We start from the raw sequence: 21,527 nt of genomic DNA on the forward strand, positions 1-21,527 counted from the left end.
ATTCATTATGCTTTAACCAACTGGCTAGTTTATTTAAAAATTGTTTGTTTTTGCCCTAGCTGGTTTGCCTCAGTGGTTTGCCTGAAGCGTCCCGGGTTCAATTCCGGTCAAGGGCACATGCTTGGGTTATGGCTCGACCCCCAATAGGGGGTGTGCAGGAGGCAACTGATCAATGATTCTCTCTCATCATTGATGTTTCTAGCTCTCCTTTCCCCTCCCTTCCTCTCTAAAATCAATAAAAATATATATTTTTAAAAATTTGTTTATTTTCATGAGCAGTATATTTCAAGATCAAGAGTTTCATGTATGTTATTAAAATTAAATGTTAAATTCATTTGTAATATAGTAAATGTATGATGGCTAATCTATGTCTTAATGACTATTACCTTTACTCAAAATAGTAATAGTTTAATACTGAAATATTCTTTGAGAATAGATTGTCTAAGAATACCTTGTAATTGACAAAATCTTAAAATAGAATTAGTCATCAACAATAAAAATGCTACCTATCCTAAAGTAAATTCATAGCTGTAAATGATTTTGTCATTAAAAAACAAAATACTTTTATTTGCTTATATGTACCTTAGGACTTTAATATTAATAAAATTAAAATGAGGTATATAAAGATATAAGAAGTTATAAATTGGTGAAAATATGCCTCTGCTCTTCACCCCAAGAATCATCAACACTGTGAATAAATTGAAAGAAACACAGAGATTGAACATCAAAGATCTGGATTCAAGTCCTGTATCTATCCCTTTTACTGTGATTTTGGAAGAATATATTAACCTTTTAAACCTCAGTTTTCTGTTATAAAACAGGAACCCACAGCCCACCCAGGGTTGCATATTCCAGAATCTAACATAATGGAATCACATAGTATGTAGCCTTTTGGATCTGGCTTTTTTCACTTAGCAAAATACATTTAAGATCCATTAACTGTGTTGCATGAATCAATAATTGGTTTTTTCTCTGATATTTCATTGTATGTATGTACTGTGGTTTACCCTGAAGTTCATATTAGTTGTTTCCAGCTTTGAGGATTATGAATGAAGTTACTATAAATACTTACGTACACGTTTTATATGAACTTTCAACTCACTTGAGTACATATCTAGGAGTGGTCTGGCTGAGTGGAATAGTAAGTATATATTTAACTTTATAAGAAAACAGCCGAACTGTTTTCCAGAATAGCTGTACCATTTTGCATTCCCACCAACAATGTATGAGATCCAATTGCTCTATATCAAGTGTGAAATTGTTTTGTTTTTTTTAAAATATATTTTATTGATTTTTTACAGAGAGGAAGGGAGAGGGATAGAGAGTTAGAAACATCAATGAGAGAGAAACATTGATCAGCTGCCTCCTGCACACCTCCCACTGGGGATGTGCCCACAACCAAGGTACATGCCCTTGACTGGAATCGAACCTGGAACCTTTCAGTCCGTAGGCCAATGCTCTATCCACTGAGCCAAACCGGTCAGGGCAAGTGTGAAATTGTTTTACATTTAGGCCTATGATCCCTTTTGAGTTAACTTTTGTATGAGGTGTGAGGTGTATCAAGTTTCATTTTCTGTATGTGGACACCCATTTATCCAGCACCATTTGTTACAGACTATCCTTTCTCTATTGTCATTGCACTTTTGCCAAAAATTAATTGACTGTATTTGTGTGAGTCTATTTCTGGACTATCTAGCTTTTTTCATTGGTTTGTGTCTCCCCTTTCATCAATATCATGCTGTCTGGATTACTATTAGTAAGTTTTGAATTTGATAATGTGAGTCCTCCAACTTGGTTCTTTTATAGAATTTTTTTTTTACTTTTAATTTCTTTATTGATTAAGGTATTACATATGTGTCCTTATCCCCCCATTACCCCCTCCCCCCACTCATGCCCTCACCCCCCTGTTGTCTGTGTCCATTGGTTAGGCCTATATGCATGCATACAAGTCCTTTGGTTGATCTCTCCCCCTTACCCTTACCCTCCCCTACCTTCCCTCTGAGGTTTGACATTCTGATTGATGATTCTCTGTCTCTGGATCTGTTTTTGTTCATCAGTTTATGTGTTCATTATATTCCGTAAATGAGTGAGATCATGTGATATTTATCTTTCTCTGACTGGCTTATTTCACTTAGCATAATGCTCTCCAGTTCCATCCATGCTGTTGCAAATGGTAAGAACTCCTTTTTTACCGCAGCATAGTATTCCATTGTGTAGATGTACCATAGTTTTTTAATCCACTCATCTGCTGATGGGCACTTAGGCTGTTTCCAAATCTTAGCTATGGTCAGTTGTGCTGCTATGAACATAGGGGTGCATATATCCTTTCTTATAGAATTGTTTTAGCCATTCTGGTTCCTTTGCATTTTCATATAAATTTTAGAATCAGTTTGTTGATGTCTATGAGAAAGTTTGCTGAGATTTTTATTAGGATTATGTTGAGTTTATAGGCCAAATTGAGGAGCATCTTAACAATAATGATTCTTTCATTCTATGAACACAATATATACTCCATTATCCAGCATACAGGACTTTGTTCCTTTCTGGAGATTCCGGGAGAGAGTGTCTCCTTGCCCTTCCAGCTTCTAGTGGCTACCTAACATTCCTTGGCTCATGGCTCCTTCTCCGTCTTCAAAGTCATCAGTGTAGCATCTTGCTGTGTCTTCCTTTTATAGTCATACTAGAGGCCCGGTGCACAAAATTTGTGCAGGGGGGGGAGGGTTGTCCCTCAACCCAGCCTGCACCCTCTCCAATCTGGGACCTCTCGAGGGATGTCCGACTGCCCGTTTAGGCCCAAACCCAGTGGGATCAGGCCTAAACGGGTAGACAGACATCCCTCTCACAATCCAGGACTGCTGGCTCCCAACCACTCACCTGCCTGCCTGCCTGATTGCCCCTAAATGCTTCTGCCTGCCTGCCTGATCACCCCCTAACCACTCCCCTGCCAGCCTGATCGACCTCTAACTGCTCCCCTGCCGGCCCGATTGCTCCTAACTGCTCCCCTGCAGGCTGGTCACCCCCAGCTGCCCTCCCCTGCAGGCCTGGTCCCTCCCAATTGCCCTCCCCTGAAGGCCTGGTCCCCCCCCCAGCTGTCCTCCCTTGCAGGCCTGGTTGCCCCCAACTGTCCTCCCCTGCAGGCCTAATCGCCCACAACTGCCCTCCCCTGCAGGCCTGGTTCCCCCCAACTACCTCTCCCCTGCTGGCCTGATTGCCCACAACTGCCCCCCCTTGCAGGCCTGGTCCCTCCCAACTGCCCTCCCCTGCTGCCATCTTGTGTCCACATGGGGGTGGCCATCTTGTGTGTTGGAGTGGTGGTCAATTTGCATATTACCTCTTTATTATATAGGATCTTCTGCCTCTCCCACTTTTAGAGACTCTTCTGATTACATTGGCTCCAGTCAGATAATAATCCAGGATAATTTTCCTATTTTAAGATCAGCCGATTAACAACCTTAATTCTGTGCAACCATAATTCCCCTTTACCATGTCAGATAACATATTCACAGGCTAGTGACTTAATAGCTTGCTAAAAAATATTTATTACTTTTAATCTGTTAGATTTTTTTAAAAATTTATTTTTAATTGTGGTAAGAAAATATAAAATTTGCCATCTTAACCATTTTTAAGTATACAGGCTCAATAGTGTTAAGTATATGCACATTATTGTGCAACAGACTTCCAGAACTTTTTCATCTTGCAAAACTTATACTTCATAATAAACAGCTTCCCTCATTTCCCCCTCCTTCTCTAGTCCTTGGCAGTCCCCGTTCTCCTTCCTGTTTTTATGAGTTTGACTACTTTAGATACTTCATAGAAGTGCAGTCATAAAGTATTTGTCTGTGACTGCTTATTTTACTTAGCATAATGTCCTCAGGATTCATCATGTTGTAGTGTGTGAGAGGATTTCCTTCATTTCTAAAGCTGAATAATATTCCGTTGTTTATATATACACCACATTTTAAAAATGTGTTCATCTGTGAATCGATATTTGGGTTGCTTTCCTTCTATCTCTTGGCTATGGTGAATAATGCTGTTAGGAACATGGGTGTGCAAATATCTCTTCAGTATTCTTCTCTAAATTCTTTTGGATATATTCCCCAAAGTGGGATTGCTGAGCCATATGATAATTCTATTTTTAATTTTTTGAGGATTTGCCATAGTGTTTTCTATACTGGCTGCATTATCTTACCTTCTTACCAAAACTGTTGTACACAAGTTTTCAAATTTCTTCACATCCCCATCAAATCTTGTTATTTGCTTTTGGGTTTTTTGTTTTTTATAGTAGTCCTAATGGCTGTGAAGGGTATTCCTCATTGTAGTTTTGATTTGCATTTCTCTAATGATTAGATTGATATTGAGCATTTTTTATATGCTTTTGCTGGCCATTTGTTTATCTTTGGATAAATGTTTATTCAAGTCCTTTGCCCATTTTTTAATCAGGTTATTTTGTTGTTGAGTTGTGGGTGTCCTTTGTATTTTCTGAATATTAACTCCTTATCAAATATATGACTTGCAAACATTCCCCTAATTCTATAGGTAGCTCTTTTACTCTGTTCATTGTGTTCTGTGCAGAAGTTTTTAAGTTTGATGTAGTCACATTTTCATATTTGCTTTCATATTTACTTTTACTTTGTTGCCTGTGCTTTTGGTGACATAGCCAAGAAATCACTGCCTAAACCAGTTGACTTAAAGCTTTTCCACTGTTTTCTTCTAGAAGTTTTATAGTTTTATGTCTTGGTGTTTAGCTCTTTAATCCATTTTTATTTAAATTTTGTATATGTTATAAGATAAGGGTCCAACTGTCTTCTTTTGTGTGTTTTCTCAACATCATTTGTTGAAGAGACTTGTGTTAGATTTTTTAAAATGCCTTGAAATAGTGAGTTTGTGAGATCTTTCTATTCAAAGCAGGGATGGGGAATATCCAGCCTGCGGGCCATATAAGGCCCATGAAATCATTTGGTCTGGCCCTGCCAAGGCATTAGGGGTGAGTTAATTAAATGTTTGACCAAATAGAGCAGGCTGATTTGTAAGTTGATAATTCTGTATGGCCTGCGAATGCTGTTATAAATATCTAAATGGCCCTTGGCAGAAAAAGGTTCCCCACCCCTGATTTAAAGGATGATTTTTCACACTAAAATTTGCCTTAATCATTTCTTAGTTACTGATATTGATAGAATTTCAAGTTTTATAGGTATAATGCAGAACATTTTAATAAACATTTTAAAAATGTAATTTTTAAGTGATTGTTAAGCCCTTTTGGTTGTGGAGTTTTCACATTTGGGGTTTTTGAATCAAACTTCTATGGTATATTAAAATTAAATGTTTGTATAAGGCAATTTCCAATTCATTCTGTATTTCTTTCAAATGCTAAATTTAAAATGATGTGAGCTAACTCTCTAAAAAGAAATGTATTCCAACCCAAAGTAAGTGATATAGAAATGTTACATAATATTTTCTTTTTTGCTTATAGGGAAGCAGCACGAGAGTGTCGTAGAAAGAAGAAAGAATATGTGAAGTGTTTAGAAAACAGAGTGGCAGTGCTTGAAAACCAAAACAAGACACTGATTGAGGAGCTAAAAGCACTTAAGGACCTTTACTGCCACAAATCAGATTAATTTGGGATTTAAATCTCACCTGTTACATTGGACAAAGAACTGGCTTGGCCACAACCAGAAAGACAAAATAAACATTTTATTTTCTAAACATTTCTTTTTTTCTATGCGCAAAACTGCCTGAAAGCAACTACAGAATTTCATTCATTTGTGCTTTTGCATTAAACTGTGAATGTTCCAACTCCTGCCTCCACTTCTCCCTTCAAGAAGTTTTCAGCACCAGGAATCATGAAGAGACTTCTGCAGTTCATCCCCCATCCTCCTTAAGAAGTAATAATTGATTGACTTGTAAATTGATGGGGGAAATGAGGAAAAGAAAATTTTTTTAATGATTTCAAGGTTTGTGCTGAGCGCCTTGATTGCCTTAGGGACAGAATTACCCCAGCCTCTTGAGCTGAAGTAATGTGTGGGCCACATGCATAAAGTAAGTAAGGTGCAATGAAGAAGTGATTGCCAAATTGACGTTTCCACATTTTCATGGTGAATTATGTAAAATCATTAAAAGAAATACCCTCTAAAGAATGGTGTTGAAGAAAGTAAGAATGAATTTGGAGTGCTTTCTATGTACAATTTCTTCAATACTGAAAACGTCCTTGATTCTTAAAAACATTCTGTATTAACTACCGCTCTTCCATAGGGCAGTTGTTGCTTCTTAATTTAGTTCTGTATGTGTTCAGCATTTTTGAATACATTAAAAGAAGTAACCAACTGAATGAAAAGGCATGGTATTTTAATTTTAAATTAAATTGAAATAAATGTAAGTACAAATTTTGTTTTAGTTAGTACTAAATTCTTAGTAAAAAGATGCTCTACTCAAACCAGCCCTCTGAGTTATATAGCAAGGTTTTTAAATAAATGTTTTTGTCATCGCCTTCAAAAATATTTATATTGTCACTCATTTACTTAAAAACAATTTCTAATTAAACTGTTCCCATTTGCACTTACATTATACCACCAATAGGAAAGCCTTCAAAATGTTAAGTAAAGCAAAGTGATATGTTTGTTTATAAAATGTGTTGTAGGAAAATACTTATTTTAAATCTTTCCCGTATTAACATACTTTAACGGAATATCTCTACTGAATTTTTTTAATGAAGTTGTAAGAATATGGCTCTGAAAAGTACACTATTAGATGTGACAAGGGAGGTAATTTTCTTCAGACATGTTTGAATGACTGCTGTACTCTACAACATTTAGATTATCATTCTTGCTAAGTATTTGTTTTCTTCTAAAAAGGATAATTATGCTTTCAGTTTCCAGTATGCTATACTAGTATAGTCTTTGTCATTCTATAAAGGATATACCTTTTTTAACTCTTGACTAGAACAGTCTGTGCTTATATGTACCATACATTGTTTCCAATACTTTTTGTTAATTATTCATTTTATCACTAAGCCTGATAAATCTAAAAATTATTCTTTAATAGAAAAATAAGACTAATAAAAGAAAAATAAAACTAAGGTGGATTTTAAAAATTGGAGACTGACATAATGTTAGATATCATTTCTCATTTGAGAAGGTTATTTCTTTTAGGAGAGTCAAGAAAATTAATATTTTATGTTTAGTTATGGGTTATTTTTTAAAGTTTACTTTGTTAATGTGTTAAAATATGCAGATGGGTGTTAATTATTGGGTCAGTTTTTTTTAAGTAAAATTTTTAATTAATATTTGTAAAAGGTATATTTCTGTTTGTAACAAACCACTGTCTTTTTTCAAGGATGAACAGAGTTTATGAAGGAGCATCATTCTAAGAATTGAGTGATGTAGTATATTTGGACAATATACCAGATGCTCAACAAGGCTTTCAAACAACTGTAAAGATTGATGTTTATCCTGCTGAGCTATTGGGGAATGTTATAGTATAAAAATTATTTGTATACCAGTATAGAGATGTCATTTTTCAAAACTGGTTTAACAGAAACCAAGCAAAATCACAAATTTGTTCACCAACTAGAATTCTTTCGTAATTAGTCAAAGTGAACATTTTGAATGTCATAAGCTTTATAAATGAAAATTGCCTAGTATTTAGCAAGTTATAAAGGAAAGTTACACGTTTTTCAAAAGTTAGGGCTTTCTATTTAATTAGAAATTTGGTGGTCCTCTTAGTCCCTGATGAATCAAGGCAATCACTTCCATATTAACTGGTTGGATTTTTAAGTTATAAAGACCGGGTCCTTTATACCTTGAGGATGATTGCACTGGTTTGAAGTTAGTTACTTAAATGGTGAGATAACAAATGTATTCTGTTGCTAAATCTGTTTTAGACCCTTGGAGAGACTTGAAGATTTCAGTTTATAGAAATTAAGCATCTTTTGTGCAGACCTTTTTTTTTAAAAAAAAAGAATTGGGGAAAAGGTTAGTTTTTATGCATGCAACTTTGAGAATTTTTATTAAGAAAATGACATAATGAAAAAAAAATATTGTAGCCAAGAACATAAATGGCCATGTTACCAGTAATAATTGTTTTTTTTTCTCTTCATATTGGCCAAAAGGGAATGAAAATGTTATCATAGGAATTTGTACATATGCTACTGATTTGCCTAGAAAATAGTTTGTTATCACTTTGCAAACATAGGGCCATGTGGCACTTTTATCTATAGGACAGATGAATAGAGATGAAGTGGATGGGTTTATTTTTGATATTACTCTTATTAGTTTTCAAGCTTTGATAGTGTTTAACTAAAAAGTGGTTTAGAAAGGGCTAGATCCAATGTGTTCACATTAAAAATTGATATCAGATGTAATTTTAAGTTCATTCTTTTTCAAACTCAAGTACCATATTGGCAACCATAATACTGTCATGGGTGCTGTGTTCTTTAGATATTCTTGGGGGGAATGGCATTTGTATGATATATGTGTACATATATATATATATATACATACAGTATATAATCTGAAGCTCTGAGAGCTCTTTAAGTCAGGAATGCCGAGTATTATAGTATATTGAAGTTAGATGAAATTTTACATTTTTGCGTGTTCTATTGCATACCTTTTGGTAGTTTCTTGGACTGCATTACTCCAGCGCTCATGATTGATTTTTGTCTTCTAATTTTCTTCCAAGTGTTTTTTTTTTTAAATTATTGTTCGTTTTCTTTGGCTTGATACTTTTAAACATGTTACTAGTCACTTGAAAACTCCCTCCACCCCAGAGTATTTGGTTTTTATCTTTGTCTCTGGCAGCTATAACAGTGGTAAGAACATTTAAAGATAGCTTCTAGAAGGTACTGGTCCTATTTCAGAAATCATCCTGGGGGAGGAATTCTGGTCTTTTCATTTGAGCAGGGATTTTGTCAGGATATGTGTTTTGATGGAAGGTCAGCAGCAGTGCTAGTATCTGAAAGCACAATGCCAGCCAGGCAGGCTGTCCAATCAGAAGTCATCTGGCTGAAGTTTATCTCTGGCTCTCAGGCCTAATCCCTAGTATCATTTTGACCATTTGGGTGACATGTGGAATCATACAAAGGCTTGGGAAGAAACAAGTTTGTTTAAACCAGGATGCTTTTACTTACTTGAAGTGTCTTCAATCTAGACTTCTTCTTTTCATTTTTATTATGTTTTAAATTCTGTGATCAGCTACAGTCAGCATAAATTCGTCTCTTTATTTTGAAGATAAAAAAGGCTGCTTCATTTTGCAGGATTAAATAAAGCTTATATCTTAAAGATTTTTTTCATTAAAGTGTGTTTTAGAAACAGTGACTATATACATTTTTAGTTATTTTCAAGAGGCTTTATTTTATTGCCTTTGTAGCCCTGAAGACTGTTGGTATATTGTTTCCCATTGACTTAATACAAAAGTTGTATATTTGTTTGGATTATATTTACATTATATTCTTTGTAAATGTTTGGTGTAACTTGCACTTTTAAAAATTACCCAGTTTGGGTATTATCAACTTGAGAAATTCCCTCATCAATTAATTGTCAACTGACTTTTTATGTGTTTCTCCTTTCTTCAAATAATGGGACTTTTTTTAAATGAAAATTTTTCATTGATTAAAATATTGTAGCACCTACAGTCTAGCCTTATAGTTGTAAAAGAAAAATACCAGTAAATTAGATTTGTCTAGCCCCATTAATTAGAAGATGAGGCCTGACCCCTTATTCGGTTTCATCTTGGATAAAGATAGAAAGAAAAGCAACTCAAGTGAATAAATATTTCCAATTTTAAATGAGTGTCTTATCCTCACCCCAACATTAATACTATTTATAGGATGCCAAGATATCCATGGATTTGTCCAGAATGGTAAAAGAATTTTCAAGGCAATTATTGTCATAGTGGAGACCACATGTAATCATTTGAGTAAATTTATTTCTCTTAAAATTGGCCTGGTTAACATCAAAGAGATGCTGCCTAAATTTGACTGATTTCAGATGAGGGGGGAGAAAGAAATGTGTTTAGTAAGCCTTTAGATCAGCGGTTCTCAACCTGTGGGTCGAGACCCCTTTGGGGGTCGAACGACCCGTTCACAGGGGTCGCCTAAGACCATCGGAAAACACATATAATTACATATTGTTTTGTGATTAATCACTATGCTTTAATTATGTTCAATTTGTAACAATGAAATTGGGGGTCACCACAACATGAGGAACTGTATTAAAGGGTCGCGGCATTAGGAAGGTTGAGAACCACTGCTTTAGATGAAGAGCTGTGGGATAAAATTTGCTCACTCCGTTGTATAAAGCACAACCAGAATTTTGTGAGTGGCTTACTTGAAGTGACTTCATACATCTTGAATACTTTTAATGTTGATGTGTTGACTTTTTTAAGTTGACTGCACAGTCACTGTATGTACTAGGAACTGGTTTCCTTGACTTTCTAGAATCATTGGCTAAGAGAGGCACTAATCCCTGCGGGGTTGAACATATCCTGAAGCTGAGTCAGTATGGAAGAATTTAAAATAAATCAAACAGGGTGCTGCAGTTCCATCTGTCTCAGGCTCACGGTAAGTTCTTACTGATTAGTGAATGTAGCTTAAGCCTTTGTCTGTGTCCTCAGGGGCAGACTTCAAGAGGGACCAGATAACGTTTGAATGGAGGGATTATATTTCAGGTGTTTTAGCTTGAAATTTATTTTTTAAAAAAATAAAAGGGGGGGGGGAATAGAACAAAGCCTGTGAAGCAAAATTGATATTATAAAACAGGCAGAGTTGTTTAGCACAGAGAAAATATTGACCTGTCTGCATTCTGGTACTGTGGGTGCAGGTCCTAGCTTGGTATAACGATACATTTTTAATTCTCACCAGCAAGGAAAAGAAAAAGGAACAGTCTTCAGAAAATGTCTGCAAAGGGTCAAGCAGTAGGAAATTCAAATGTTACCGACTTTATACAGGCATTATTTAATGCTTGCCTACAGAAGTATAGCATTTCCAAGCTTCTGTCTGAAAAGCATTTCAGAGATGTGAAAGTAAATCTGAGGTAGTTGAAAAATTGGTAAGGACGGGAGAAAATCCCTGCAGATACGATCTTACGTTAGTTGGCCAAGTGAAATGATCTAGCATTGTGTTTGGGAGGTTTTATTTTCTTACGTTTTTAAAATTGAATTGGTAAATACTTTATAGGCGTATTTTTATCCAGGTGCCACTCCAATTTGTGTGTGTAATAAAATTATTTATATTAAAAGTGGGAAATAATTTGTCAACATTTTTCTGTGAGTATAGATTAGGGGTGGCAAAGAAGAGTGCTAGTTAGCAGTTTTCCAATGTAAAGTTGTCCCTAACTGATTTGTCCACATGTTGGTTATCATCCCCACCCAAAAAAGGAATTATCCTAACCTGGATGTATCACTTGAAAATTTTTAGAAACAATAATCAGGGAAGTTTCTAGAGAGTGTTTGCTTTTTTTGGTTTTCCTTTGAGGACTGGGGTAACAAATACCTCCCCCAAAAATTATCAGCACAAAACAGGGTATTGATTTTCAACTCTGATCTTGCTATTGGAGTTGAATACTAAAGAACTATAATGAGGAAAATACATTTCTAATACAATTTCCTACATTCTAGAAACATCCCTGTTTTAATTTTTTTACTTAAATCTTTTTGTGCTTTATCTGTAAAGAAATAAAATGTACTGAATTATAAAGCATTTTATTAACACTATGTACATAGCTGCTTTGTGTTCAGAATGGTAGCATTGCTTTGTATATTAAAGTGATCCTTGTGAATTTGTGAAATATTGTCATAAAGTCCTTTTTCTTACTGTAATCTTTGTGGTAAAAACTGTCATTGCCCTTTTACACACATTTATGTGCAGTCTCATAAAACATGCTTTTAAAAACTCAGAGTCTCTTTTTTGGGGATGGGGGGGTCTCTATCTTGTTTTTTGCTAGTAGTGTTAAGCTATATTTTCTTGGACTTACGTTTATTACTTTTGTTAAATGAGCAAAAGTTACATTAGAATATATCGCAAGCTTGTGTTGCAGAGCAACAGGAAACTAATTCAAGCAACAAGAACTTATCTTCAGTTAATTTTACTGTCTTCCTAATTTTTAGCACAAGATTTCTTTGTTCAGTAAGATTGAACAGTGCCTATTTGAAGATTCGGAGATGTTACTGCTCTACTGAGACAACCAATGGGAGACGTGTGACCAACTATCTCTGATGTCATAAAACGCATGTTTGCATTGGAAGAACAATAATTGCTAACTTCTCAGGTCCCCTTATAATTCTGAAGTTCTGTGATCATATGAAAGGAGGGAATGTGTTTAATCTGCTCCTTGCTTAAAGCATATGAATAAAAGACTCATACTATTTATTCAGTTTCTGAAAACAGCAGTTGCATTTATTCTGAGTACTTCTAAATTGTCACAATGTGTTTATGAAGCCTGTTACACCTGCCACTGTATTAAAGGAATTATCTGACTTCCTTTTTTTTTTCTTCTACAAAGAGTGGCCACCACATAATTTATTATACAGTCAGACATTTTTGAGAGTGAAAGGGTGATGTTAATAGGGACAACGGACATGAATGAACTGAGCTACCTGGCCAGGGCTTATAATGCTTTATGAAAATGTAAAACAACCCAATCAATGCTTTCTTGGTAGAGCATCTAGGCATCTTGAAGCTCTCCACCCCAAATCATTTTACATTTATCATTCAAAGTGTGTGTGTGTGTGTGTATGTATATCTACATAGATATAGATACCTATGTGTATATATTATTTTATTGATTTCAGAAAGCGAGAGAGAGAAACATCAGTGATGAGAATCACTGATCAGCTGCCTCCTACATGCCCACATTGGGGATCATGCCCACAACCCGGGCATATGCCCCGACCAGGAATTGAACCCTCACCTTCTGGTTCATAGGTCAATGCTCAACCACTAAGCCATGCCGGGCAGGCCAAAGTTTAGGAATTTTAAAGCAAAGGAGCTGAATTCCAATTAATACAATGATTTCTAATAGCATGCCTGAATGTGATTGGCCTTCCGTTAGTGCTGATACTGCAGGGCTCTTATTTTACTTGTTTTAACCCTTTGAGTGCCAGCCAATATCCTAGGAACTGTGCTAAAATTGCCAAGGCATTTTTGCTGATTTTACAGCAGTTTAGGAAAAAAAATATGAATCGCAAGTAAATGAAGTTATATATTCAAAAACTTAAGGAAACCTTTACTACATTGACATATTTAGCAATATCATCATCACTAATAAAAGCAGACTTAGAACTGGACGCCATTTCGAAGCTTTGATAGCACTCCCGGCACTTTTGGCGAAAGACAGGAGGACCCCGGCACTCAAGGGGTTAAAAGACCAGGTTCATGTACAATACTGGCATTTCATGGATTTGGTAAATAATGGGTATTTCTATTTCTTGGGCATCTATCAGAATTGTGTTGAACTGATACACCACAGAATGCTCAGAACTTTTAATTCACCTTTATTTTTAAATATTTTTATTGATTTTAAAGAGGAAGGGAGGGAGAGATAGGAACATCAAATATGAGAATCATTGATCGGCTGCCTCCAGCATGCCTCCGACTGGGTATTGAGACAACAATCTGGGCATGTGCCCTGACCAGGAATCAAACCTGGGACCCTTCAGTCCCACAGGCCAGCGCTCTATCCACTGAGCCAAACCAGCTAGGGCAATACTGGGTGTGCGACTTCATTCATCAAGTCTATCAAAGGTAATCATGAAACAACATTGCAATCATTTAACCCAAAGATCAATATCGTCTAAATGGAATGTATCTTTGCCACTCAACAAATTTACTACTAGACACTGGGGAGGCAAAATAAAAGGCAGAGCATTCCTGGCCCTCAGGAAGCGTACAGTGTCCGGGGAATCCAAACAAGCAATGACAAGTATGCTGTGGAAGGAACTTGTCCTTGGAGACTAACCTCTCATGGAGGGGTGAGATTTAAAACTTTCATTGTCATCCTATGCACTATGAGGAGGCAGGGAAAGCCTAAGAAAGAACTACAAAAACATTTGAGAAAGGGGAAAGGTGAAGGGAAAAGCTATGGCTTTTGATTTATGAAGATGATAACCTAGTCACAGCACATGGAGGTCCAAGATTTTACATGCTTTCAGAAGTAACTAAAACATTATTTTTTACTGATTCCTTTGTTCATAGACCTACATCTGACATTAATCCAAAAAGCATGCTATGAGACTGTAGAAAACTTGCATCCCAATCTCAAACCACCAAAATTATTTAAGACCGAAACTGGCAGACAAAAGGTTTCGAAAGCATTAACAGCTCAGGAATGTATGTTAAAACTTGTTTTATATTCAGAAAATTATTGTAAAATATTAAAAAAAAAAAAGAAAGAAAATTAGAAAAAATGGGCTAAACATGTATCTCAGAATGTGTTTAAAGTTATTTGCATGATTTAGCCTCTCACTAAAGCAAAACAAGCTCACTGCTTTGAAGATGCCAATACGCCAGCACTTCATGGTATCAGTGAAAACTGCTTATCAGGAGGGAGCATATGGGATACAGAAACAACATGAACCAAAGCTCACACTTCCTCTTAATGTTAATTGAGTTTCAGAGTGAGTGGAATATGACTATAAAATCACAGCAGTTTGTTCCTCGAGAACCTTTGGTTAGACTTTTTGTACAGTAAGCCATTTCATTAAACATGGTTAGATTCCCCAGGCTAACACCTTAATTGACACATTTAATGACAACATTCCTATAAATTACAGCCAACTATAAGCCCTCCCTCTGGTTTCTCTTCTGGGCTTTGTAAACATGTACATCTTTTTCAGGATCATAGTGAACCTTACTCACGGAAAATTGCCTCTCCAGCATGGCTAAGAAGTTGTTGTCCCGTTCGTAGCGGATTCGGCAAGCTAAAAGAATCACCGAGTGGCTGCCACAGAGATGCGCCAAAGTCTGCAGAAGGTCCGTGAATGTTTCTTCTAAATATATGATATCAGCTCCAAGTATCAGGTCAAACTCTCCAGGTGAAAAGCTCCCCAAATTCTGTCCCCAAGTCAGCTCCTTAACCACGGCTCTGGGTTGAATATGCAGAGGTAAGTTGGCTTCAACGTTTGATTTAAGAAATTCTAATGCTACTTTTCGATCCGTGATAGTCACCTGAGCACCTAGAAGGTGGGACAGAGAGAAAGTAACGGGCACGTCAGTACAACTCATAGGTCTCGGGTCAAGTTCAACGGCAGGGTGGGTGTCTGTAGATATTCCACCTGATGTGCAGACCATGCCCCTCAGGGTGGCTGCAGATTAGAACAATGACCAGTGGCTCCTTCTGCACGGCCGACTGTAGAAGTGAACCTTATAAAACGCAGGGCCCCAAGTGACAACAAGCGGGGGCTTCTCAATTCTGCAGGCAGAGCTGGCCCTCCCTCCAGAGGCGCCTGCCTCTACGTTTCATTCATTGGGTCGCAATCTTGGAGTCAGTAGGCTTCAGGGTGAAACGGAATCCAACAATGAAAAATCTGGGAGCAGATGATTACGAAGAAGACAAGATACCAGAAACAGGGAAGGGCTACTTTCTGGGATTAAAGCTTTAAAGAGAATCAAGGAAGAGATTAATTGGCTACGAAGAAATCCTAGTCTACTTCTCCTTATGCTGTTACAAAGCAGCCAACCTATATGTATTTATGTTACGTGTACATGTGTGTGTGCACGCGTGATTATTGAAAAACGGTAAACTTAGAAGTTACTAGATTGTGGTGTACTCTCTGGCTCTCAGAAGCACACCCCCGCCTTCCCCTTCCTCCTCTCCCTGCCCCCACCCCCACCCCCAGGCCTTTTACTTTTGCCTTTCTCTCTCCTAAGCTCCAAGGGCCCTTCTCCTGCCTCTGTAACTTGTTTCCTGAGCCCACGCAGCCCAGCTGGCTCACTTCTACTACCTCTGTAACTTTCTAAATAATCATTCTCTTACAATCTGAAAAGAAATTACTAGGTTGTATTAAAGTGCTGTAGGTTAAAATGTGGGAGCATGTCCTCTAAGTGCTAGATTTCCACATGCGGTGTATAAAATTAACGAGGCAATATTTTACTAATCTCTTTCTTGTGGGTTTTTACTGTGAACAAAAGATCCACCAATTTTTTGAACCAATATATGTGAGAGGCTGAACCCTTAAAATGAAGCACCACGTAAATTCAGCCCTGAAATGACCCTGTTTGTCTACATGGTAATACCAACTTAGCATGTATAATCTTGTTTAATTTTGGCCCTATCAATTCTGAAATTTGAAATTCTGTTTCATTCTTTCCTAAAGTTCCCATTGGCCCCCTTCTCCAGTTCATTATCTTCACGGGTAATCCCCCCGGATTCTGGAGCTGCTGTGGTAAGCACCATTTCAGAGGCAGCCATACTTAAGGTTCTTATCTTGAGCTGCAACACTAGGTTAGGACAGTATGTAATTCATTCTGACATTTACAATCCTGAGTGTGAGACTGTGAGAATGTTCCGGTTGTTAGATGTTACAAGCATGGACCTACCGCATTGTCTATCCATTGCTAGGCAGCGTGCTGCCTGGGAGCGGGAGTCAGTGATCCTTCATCTCTCCTGAAAATCAGACAGCCTTTCCCGGTTCGACTCAGAACTTTATCTCTGTATATATGTAGATATATATATATATATTGATTGATTGATTTCAAAGAGGAAGATAGAGGGATAGAGAGATAGAAACATCAATGATGAGAGAGAATCACTGATCGGCTGCCTCCTGCACACCTCCTACTGGGGATGTGTCCGCAACCAAGGTACATGCCCTTGACCAGAATCGAACCTGGGACCTTTCAGTCCGCAGGCTGACACTCTATCCACTGAGCCAAACCAGTTAGGGCTCTGGATTTCTTAACAGTCACAGAGCACTGTGCTCACAATATGGGGCGATCCAGTCATTTACATATCATCTCAGTGTTCATTTCAATAGTTCTTCGATGTAGACCTCCTCTAATGCCTGTCTCGGGGATTTCTGAGTCTGCTTCTGACTGACCTACGCGGTGTCCCAGGATTCTTTTTTTTTTTTAAATATATTTTATTGATTTTTTACAGAGAGGAAGGGAGAGAGAGATAGAGAGTTAGAAACATCGATGAGAGAGAAACATCGATCAGCTGCCTCCTGCACATCTCCCACGGGGGATGTGCCCGCAACCCAGGTACATGCCCTTAACCGGAATCGAACCCGGGACCCCTCAGTCCGCAGGCCGACGCTCTATCCACTGAGCCAAACCGGTTTCGGCTCCCAGGATTCTTAATAAGATCCTGATGACAGCTGACCATTTCCCTGGAACATCTATCAACTTCACAAACATCGAGTGGCCACTGGACAAAAACCCTCACCCTCCCAGAGCCTGCATTCAAGTGAGGAAATAGACAATAACAGGCTTTAAAAAAAGAATATCCGTCCAGTATGTCAGTGAAAGATATGGACCAAGGAAATAAATAAATCAGGAAAGAGACATGTAATGTCAGGCAGTAAGGGAGGCGGGTGTGAAATTTTAGGCAGGGTGGACGGGGAAGGCCTTGAGAAGACTGAGGCAAGGCCTGAAGGAAGGAGTCGCCGAAGGCACGGACACATAGGGGAAGGATGTTCCTGGTAGGCAACAGAGCAAGGGCAGAGGCCCGGAGGGGAAGGGAAGGAGGAGGCCAGAGCGGCTGCGATGAGTGAATGAGGAACAAAGCAGAAGAAGATGAGGTCACGCAAGTAACAGGAAGGGAGGCAGATCACACAGGGCCTCGTCGGTCCTGTTTTGAAAAGGCTTTGGGCGAAAGAGGTGAAGGGATTAAGCACAAATTGGTAGTTACAGAATAGTCACAGGGATGTAAGAACAGCATAGAAAATAATATCTGAGTATATTATTGATCACAATACAGTGAGGAGGCCAATATAATATTCAGGTGGAGGCTGGTGGCTGGCCCCTGAGTGAAACCACCCCAGACACCCTCCACAAGCCACCTTCAGACACGGCCCCCACCAGTCAGCACTCCCCGACTCGCTCTGTGATAGTCTTTGAAGAGCCTTATCCTGGTGTTCCCGCCCCACCGGTGCAGATTTCTAGACCAGAAACAAAAATACTCAGAGCCAATCGCACTTGTTAAGCATTTACTTTGTGCCAATCAGTGAGCTAACAGATTTCCACACACATCCCATTTGATCATCAGTGTGCAATGAGTGCGATGGTTTCCCTGTGTTATAGGGAAATTGCAGTTTAGAAGTTAAGCAACTTGCCCAAGGTCACTCAGCTAGTGGAAGTTAAAAGACATGTCAAAACCAAGTATCCTTCTAAACCTATGCGCTTTGCCACCCTGTGTCACTATACCAGCCAGTGAAGTTTTTGTTTGTTTGAATATATTTTTTTATTGATTTCAGACAGGAAGGGAGAGGGAGAGAGATAGAAACATCAGTGATGAATCATTGATTGGCTGCTTTCTGCAGGCCCTCTACTGGGGATCGAGCCTGCAACCTGGGCATGTGCCCTTGACCAGAATCGAACCTGGGACCCTTCAGTCCACAGGCCGACGCTCTATCCACGGAGCCAAACCAGCTAGGGCAGTGGTCGGCAAACTAATTAGTCAACAGAGCCAAATATCAACAGTAATTTCCGGTCAGGGCACATGCCTTGGTTGTGGGCTCGATCCCCAGTGTGGGGCATGCAGGAGGTGGCCAATCAATGATTCTCTCACATCACTAGTATTTCTATTTCTCTCTCCCTTCCTCTCTGAAATCAATACAAATATATTTTAAGAGAAAGAGAGAGAGAATTTAGCCTTGTTGGATTGGAGGTAAGAGCACCAGCAGATAGCCCATAACTCCTAATAAAGAAATACAGCGGGGAGAAAAAGAATCCAGTCAGGGGAAACAAACAGTGGGTTTTACATCAATAAAACAGCAGACGCATCTCTCAGTGAGCTCCACTCACAAGGGCTCAAGCTCACGCGTCACACTCACCCAGCAGGGCAGCCACGATGCCCACCAGCCCCGTCCCAGCACCCAGCTCCACAGCAGAGCGGCCCCTGAGCTCCACGGCTCCCATCTCCAGGTACGTGGAGAGGACGACGGCCTGCGTCAAAACACAGGGGGGTTATGATGAAGTCAGCAAGTGCTGGAGTTTTCGGTAGGCTCTGCGCTGGCAGGAGACATCGCACCCCTCGCCCACGGCAAGGGTCAACTCCCAGGCGATCCGGCCACACGGGAAACTCAGGTGCTGCTGGGAGGTGACCCCTCGAGCAAGCACAGCACAGCGTCCCGCAGAGAGGCTGCCCCAGGCCCTGAAGGGGACGGTAGCGGTCCACAACACTGCGCACACGAGACAGGGTCCTGCTGAATCTGGGAAGATTCATTCTTATGCGTCACTGCCTACACTCGAGGCTTCCAAGACTCTCTGGCATGAACGGTCTCTGGGATTCTGCTTAAGGGAACGTCCAGTTTCTAAACCAAGCTCAAGTCGGCAAGGCCACAACGTCTCCCAGAAGGAAAAGCGGAGCAGCACCCAGGCTCCCGGAGCTGCGTGCCTCCCTCTGGTCATCACCCGGCAGGAGCCCTCGCCATGCATTACTGGGCATCAAAAGGTGAGTTTTAGCCACACTTTGGATACTTGGCCTGTGAGTTAGCATTTGCATACAATTCTACAGAAGCACTGTACACTGTTAACATGGTTTTTAAATCGTTTGTTTTCATGGCCACTTACTATTGGTTTAGTGAGCACTTGCTCTTCTTGGTGAGCACTTAGGAGGCTCACCCATTCCTCACTACTGTCTACTTTTACTACTTGGTCTAGGAATACTTCTCATGTAGTTACCTTAGACTAGGTTCCTTGAATATTACTCGGTTAGAACATATTGATTTTTATTTCTAAATGTGCCTCTCACTTCCTTAATGCAATGCAAAATCTGTAAAATTGTATCGACATCACGCAGTTATCCAACATCAAATGAGCTGCCACGGAGTCCCAGGTGTGGTGCTAGATGCTGGGGGCAAGTCGCTGTCACATGCAGCTGAGGACAGTGCTCAGAGAGGAAGAAGTAAAAAGGCAATTATAGTATAATTTGGGGACCATTACAACCACCCAGAACTTAAAGAAAACACATGGCCCTGGCCGCTTTGGCTCAGTGGAGGAGAGCATCGGCCTGAGGACTGACGGGTCCCGGGTTCCATTCTGGTCAGGGGCACATGCCTGGGTTGCGGGCTCGATCCCCAGTAGGGGGCGTGCAGGAGGCAGCGGATCAGTGATTCTCATTATTGATGTTTCTATCTCTCCCTCTCCTTTCCTCTCTGAAATCAATAAAAAAAATATTTTAAAAAAACGCACATGATCTTCACTTTGGGCTTTGTCATTTTACAATATCCTTTGTGCAGTATTTTAACTTAACTTTCCTTTACTCGCCCTTAAAATGCAATCTATTTTGGGGAAGATGATCAGGAAAGTGATTCTAGTGGGTAGAAGTATTTTTGGAGCGAATGGGGTCATGAAAATATTTAAAAATTGAGCATGGTGATGGTTGCACCACTCTGAATTTACTTTAAAAAACCAGTTCATTATATACACTGTAGGTGACATGTACAGTATATGAGTTATATCTCAACAAAGCTGTTCTTTCATTTCTTTTTAAGTAAAGACCAGTCTTATAATCAATTGCAGATGTTTTCAGAGGCCCCCCAGGATTTGCTTACCGCGTCCCAAACCACGGCTGCGACCCCCAGTTGCCTCCAGTCCTGGCGGATCTGGATGGTGTGGTTGGCGAAGGAGAAGGTGGCGAGAGGCTTGTGGAATTTCTGCAACCCCATTTCCGCGGTCTCCTCATAGGGCACCAGGGCCATTTCCGCTGTGCCAGCTCTCTGCTTCCTTTCACCTGTTGGGCAAAAGAATCCTGCATACTCTGGCCAGAAGTGCATTCTCTCTCAGGTGGCCCGAATGCTTTTTTTAAAGTCGTTTTATGGATTCAAAAGAATAAACAGAGATGTGGAAAGCTTTTGTCGAATTCCTTTTACATGGTTCTTCTTCCAGTCTGGTGGGACGTGAGATGTGGCTCTGAATTCATCCCAAAGGATGTCTTTGGGCAAAAGCACCCAGAACCGCACTCCTGCAGGATGCCCTACGCACTTCGCTGTCAGGACTCAGGGGGGCTTGAGGGTGTGCGAGGCGGCATCGGACCCGGGGGAAGGTAGCGCTTTCTACACTGACCCGGCCCGCGTGGACTGCAGCTGCACCCGCCGAGGTGGGCAGGGTGTTTCTGCCGTTTTGTTTTGGTCTGGCCTCCACCCCTCCAGGCGGTGCGCTCACCGGTGACGGCCACGGACCGCGCCTGCACTGGGACCGCGAACGGCTCCACGGTCCTACTTTTTGGTGGACGGTGGACGGGGCACGCACCCCCACCTCCGGAGACTGGCAGAGAGACCCTGGCGGCTTCCCAGTCGCTCGCGGGGAGAGCGCGGCCCTAGGTCCTGAACAGACTCCGGCGTACCAGCGGCTAGGGGGGCCACCCGGGGTCCCCCAA

General features: G+C 39.8%; 2 protein-coding genes across 24 annotated transcripts in view; one reads left to right on the plus strand and one right to left on the minus strand.

Annotated features, from left to right (window-relative positions):
* CREB1 (cAMP responsive element binding protein 1) overlaps positions 1–12,358 on the plus strand; it is a 57,164-nt gene extending 44,806 nt beyond the window's left edge. For 9 of the 15 annotated variants that reach the window (XM_023760640.1, XM_023760608.1, XM_023760612.1 and 6 more), the window contains 2 exons: positions 5,471–6,148; positions 7,330–11,777. In XM_023760640.1, coding sequence (XP_023616408.1) covers positions 5,471–5,615 — 145 coding nt within the window. In that variant the 3' untranslated portion in view covers positions 5,616–6,148; positions 7,330–11,777. Of the gene's footprint in view, positions 1–5,470; positions 6,149–7,329; positions 11,778–12,096 lie in introns of those variants that run through there. The other 6 variants (XM_023760617.1, XM_023760621.1, XM_023760627.1 and 3 more) reach the window with 6 other exon arrangements.
* Positions 1–21,479, minus strand: part of METTL21A (methyltransferase like 21A) — a 38,489-nt gene extending 17,010 nt beyond the window's left edge. Inside the window, exons 1-5 of one of the 9 annotated variants that reach the window (XR_002831208.1) lie at positions 20,704–21,292; positions 18,982–19,093; positions 16,526–16,637; positions 15,262–15,479; positions 15,022–15,162 (exon numbers count right to left, since the gene is read on the minus strand). Coding sequence is in view for 6 of the 9 variants with exons in the window: in XM_006082445.3 (XP_006082507.1) it covers positions 14,765–15,162; positions 18,982–19,093; positions 20,704–20,925 (732 nt within the window). In the remaining 3 variants the exon portion in view is untranslated. Of the gene's footprint in view, positions 1–3,337; positions 3,425–13,462; positions 15,163–15,261; positions 15,480–16,525; positions 16,638–18,981; positions 19,094–20,703; positions 21,293–21,313 lie in introns of those variants that run through there. The other 8 variants (XM_023760657.1, XM_014462094.2, XM_023760668.1 and 5 more) reach the window with 8 other exon arrangements.
* Between the last annotated feature and the right edge of the window lie 48 nt (positions 21,480–21,527).

This window comes from Myotis lucifugus, unplaced genomic scaffold (genome assembly GCF_000147115.1).
Source record: "Myotis lucifugus unplaced genomic scaffold, Myoluc2.0 scaffold_3, whole genome shotgun sequence".
Classification (NCBI taxonomy): Eukaryota; Metazoa; Chordata; class Mammalia; order Chiroptera; family Vespertilionidae; genus Myotis; species Myotis lucifugus.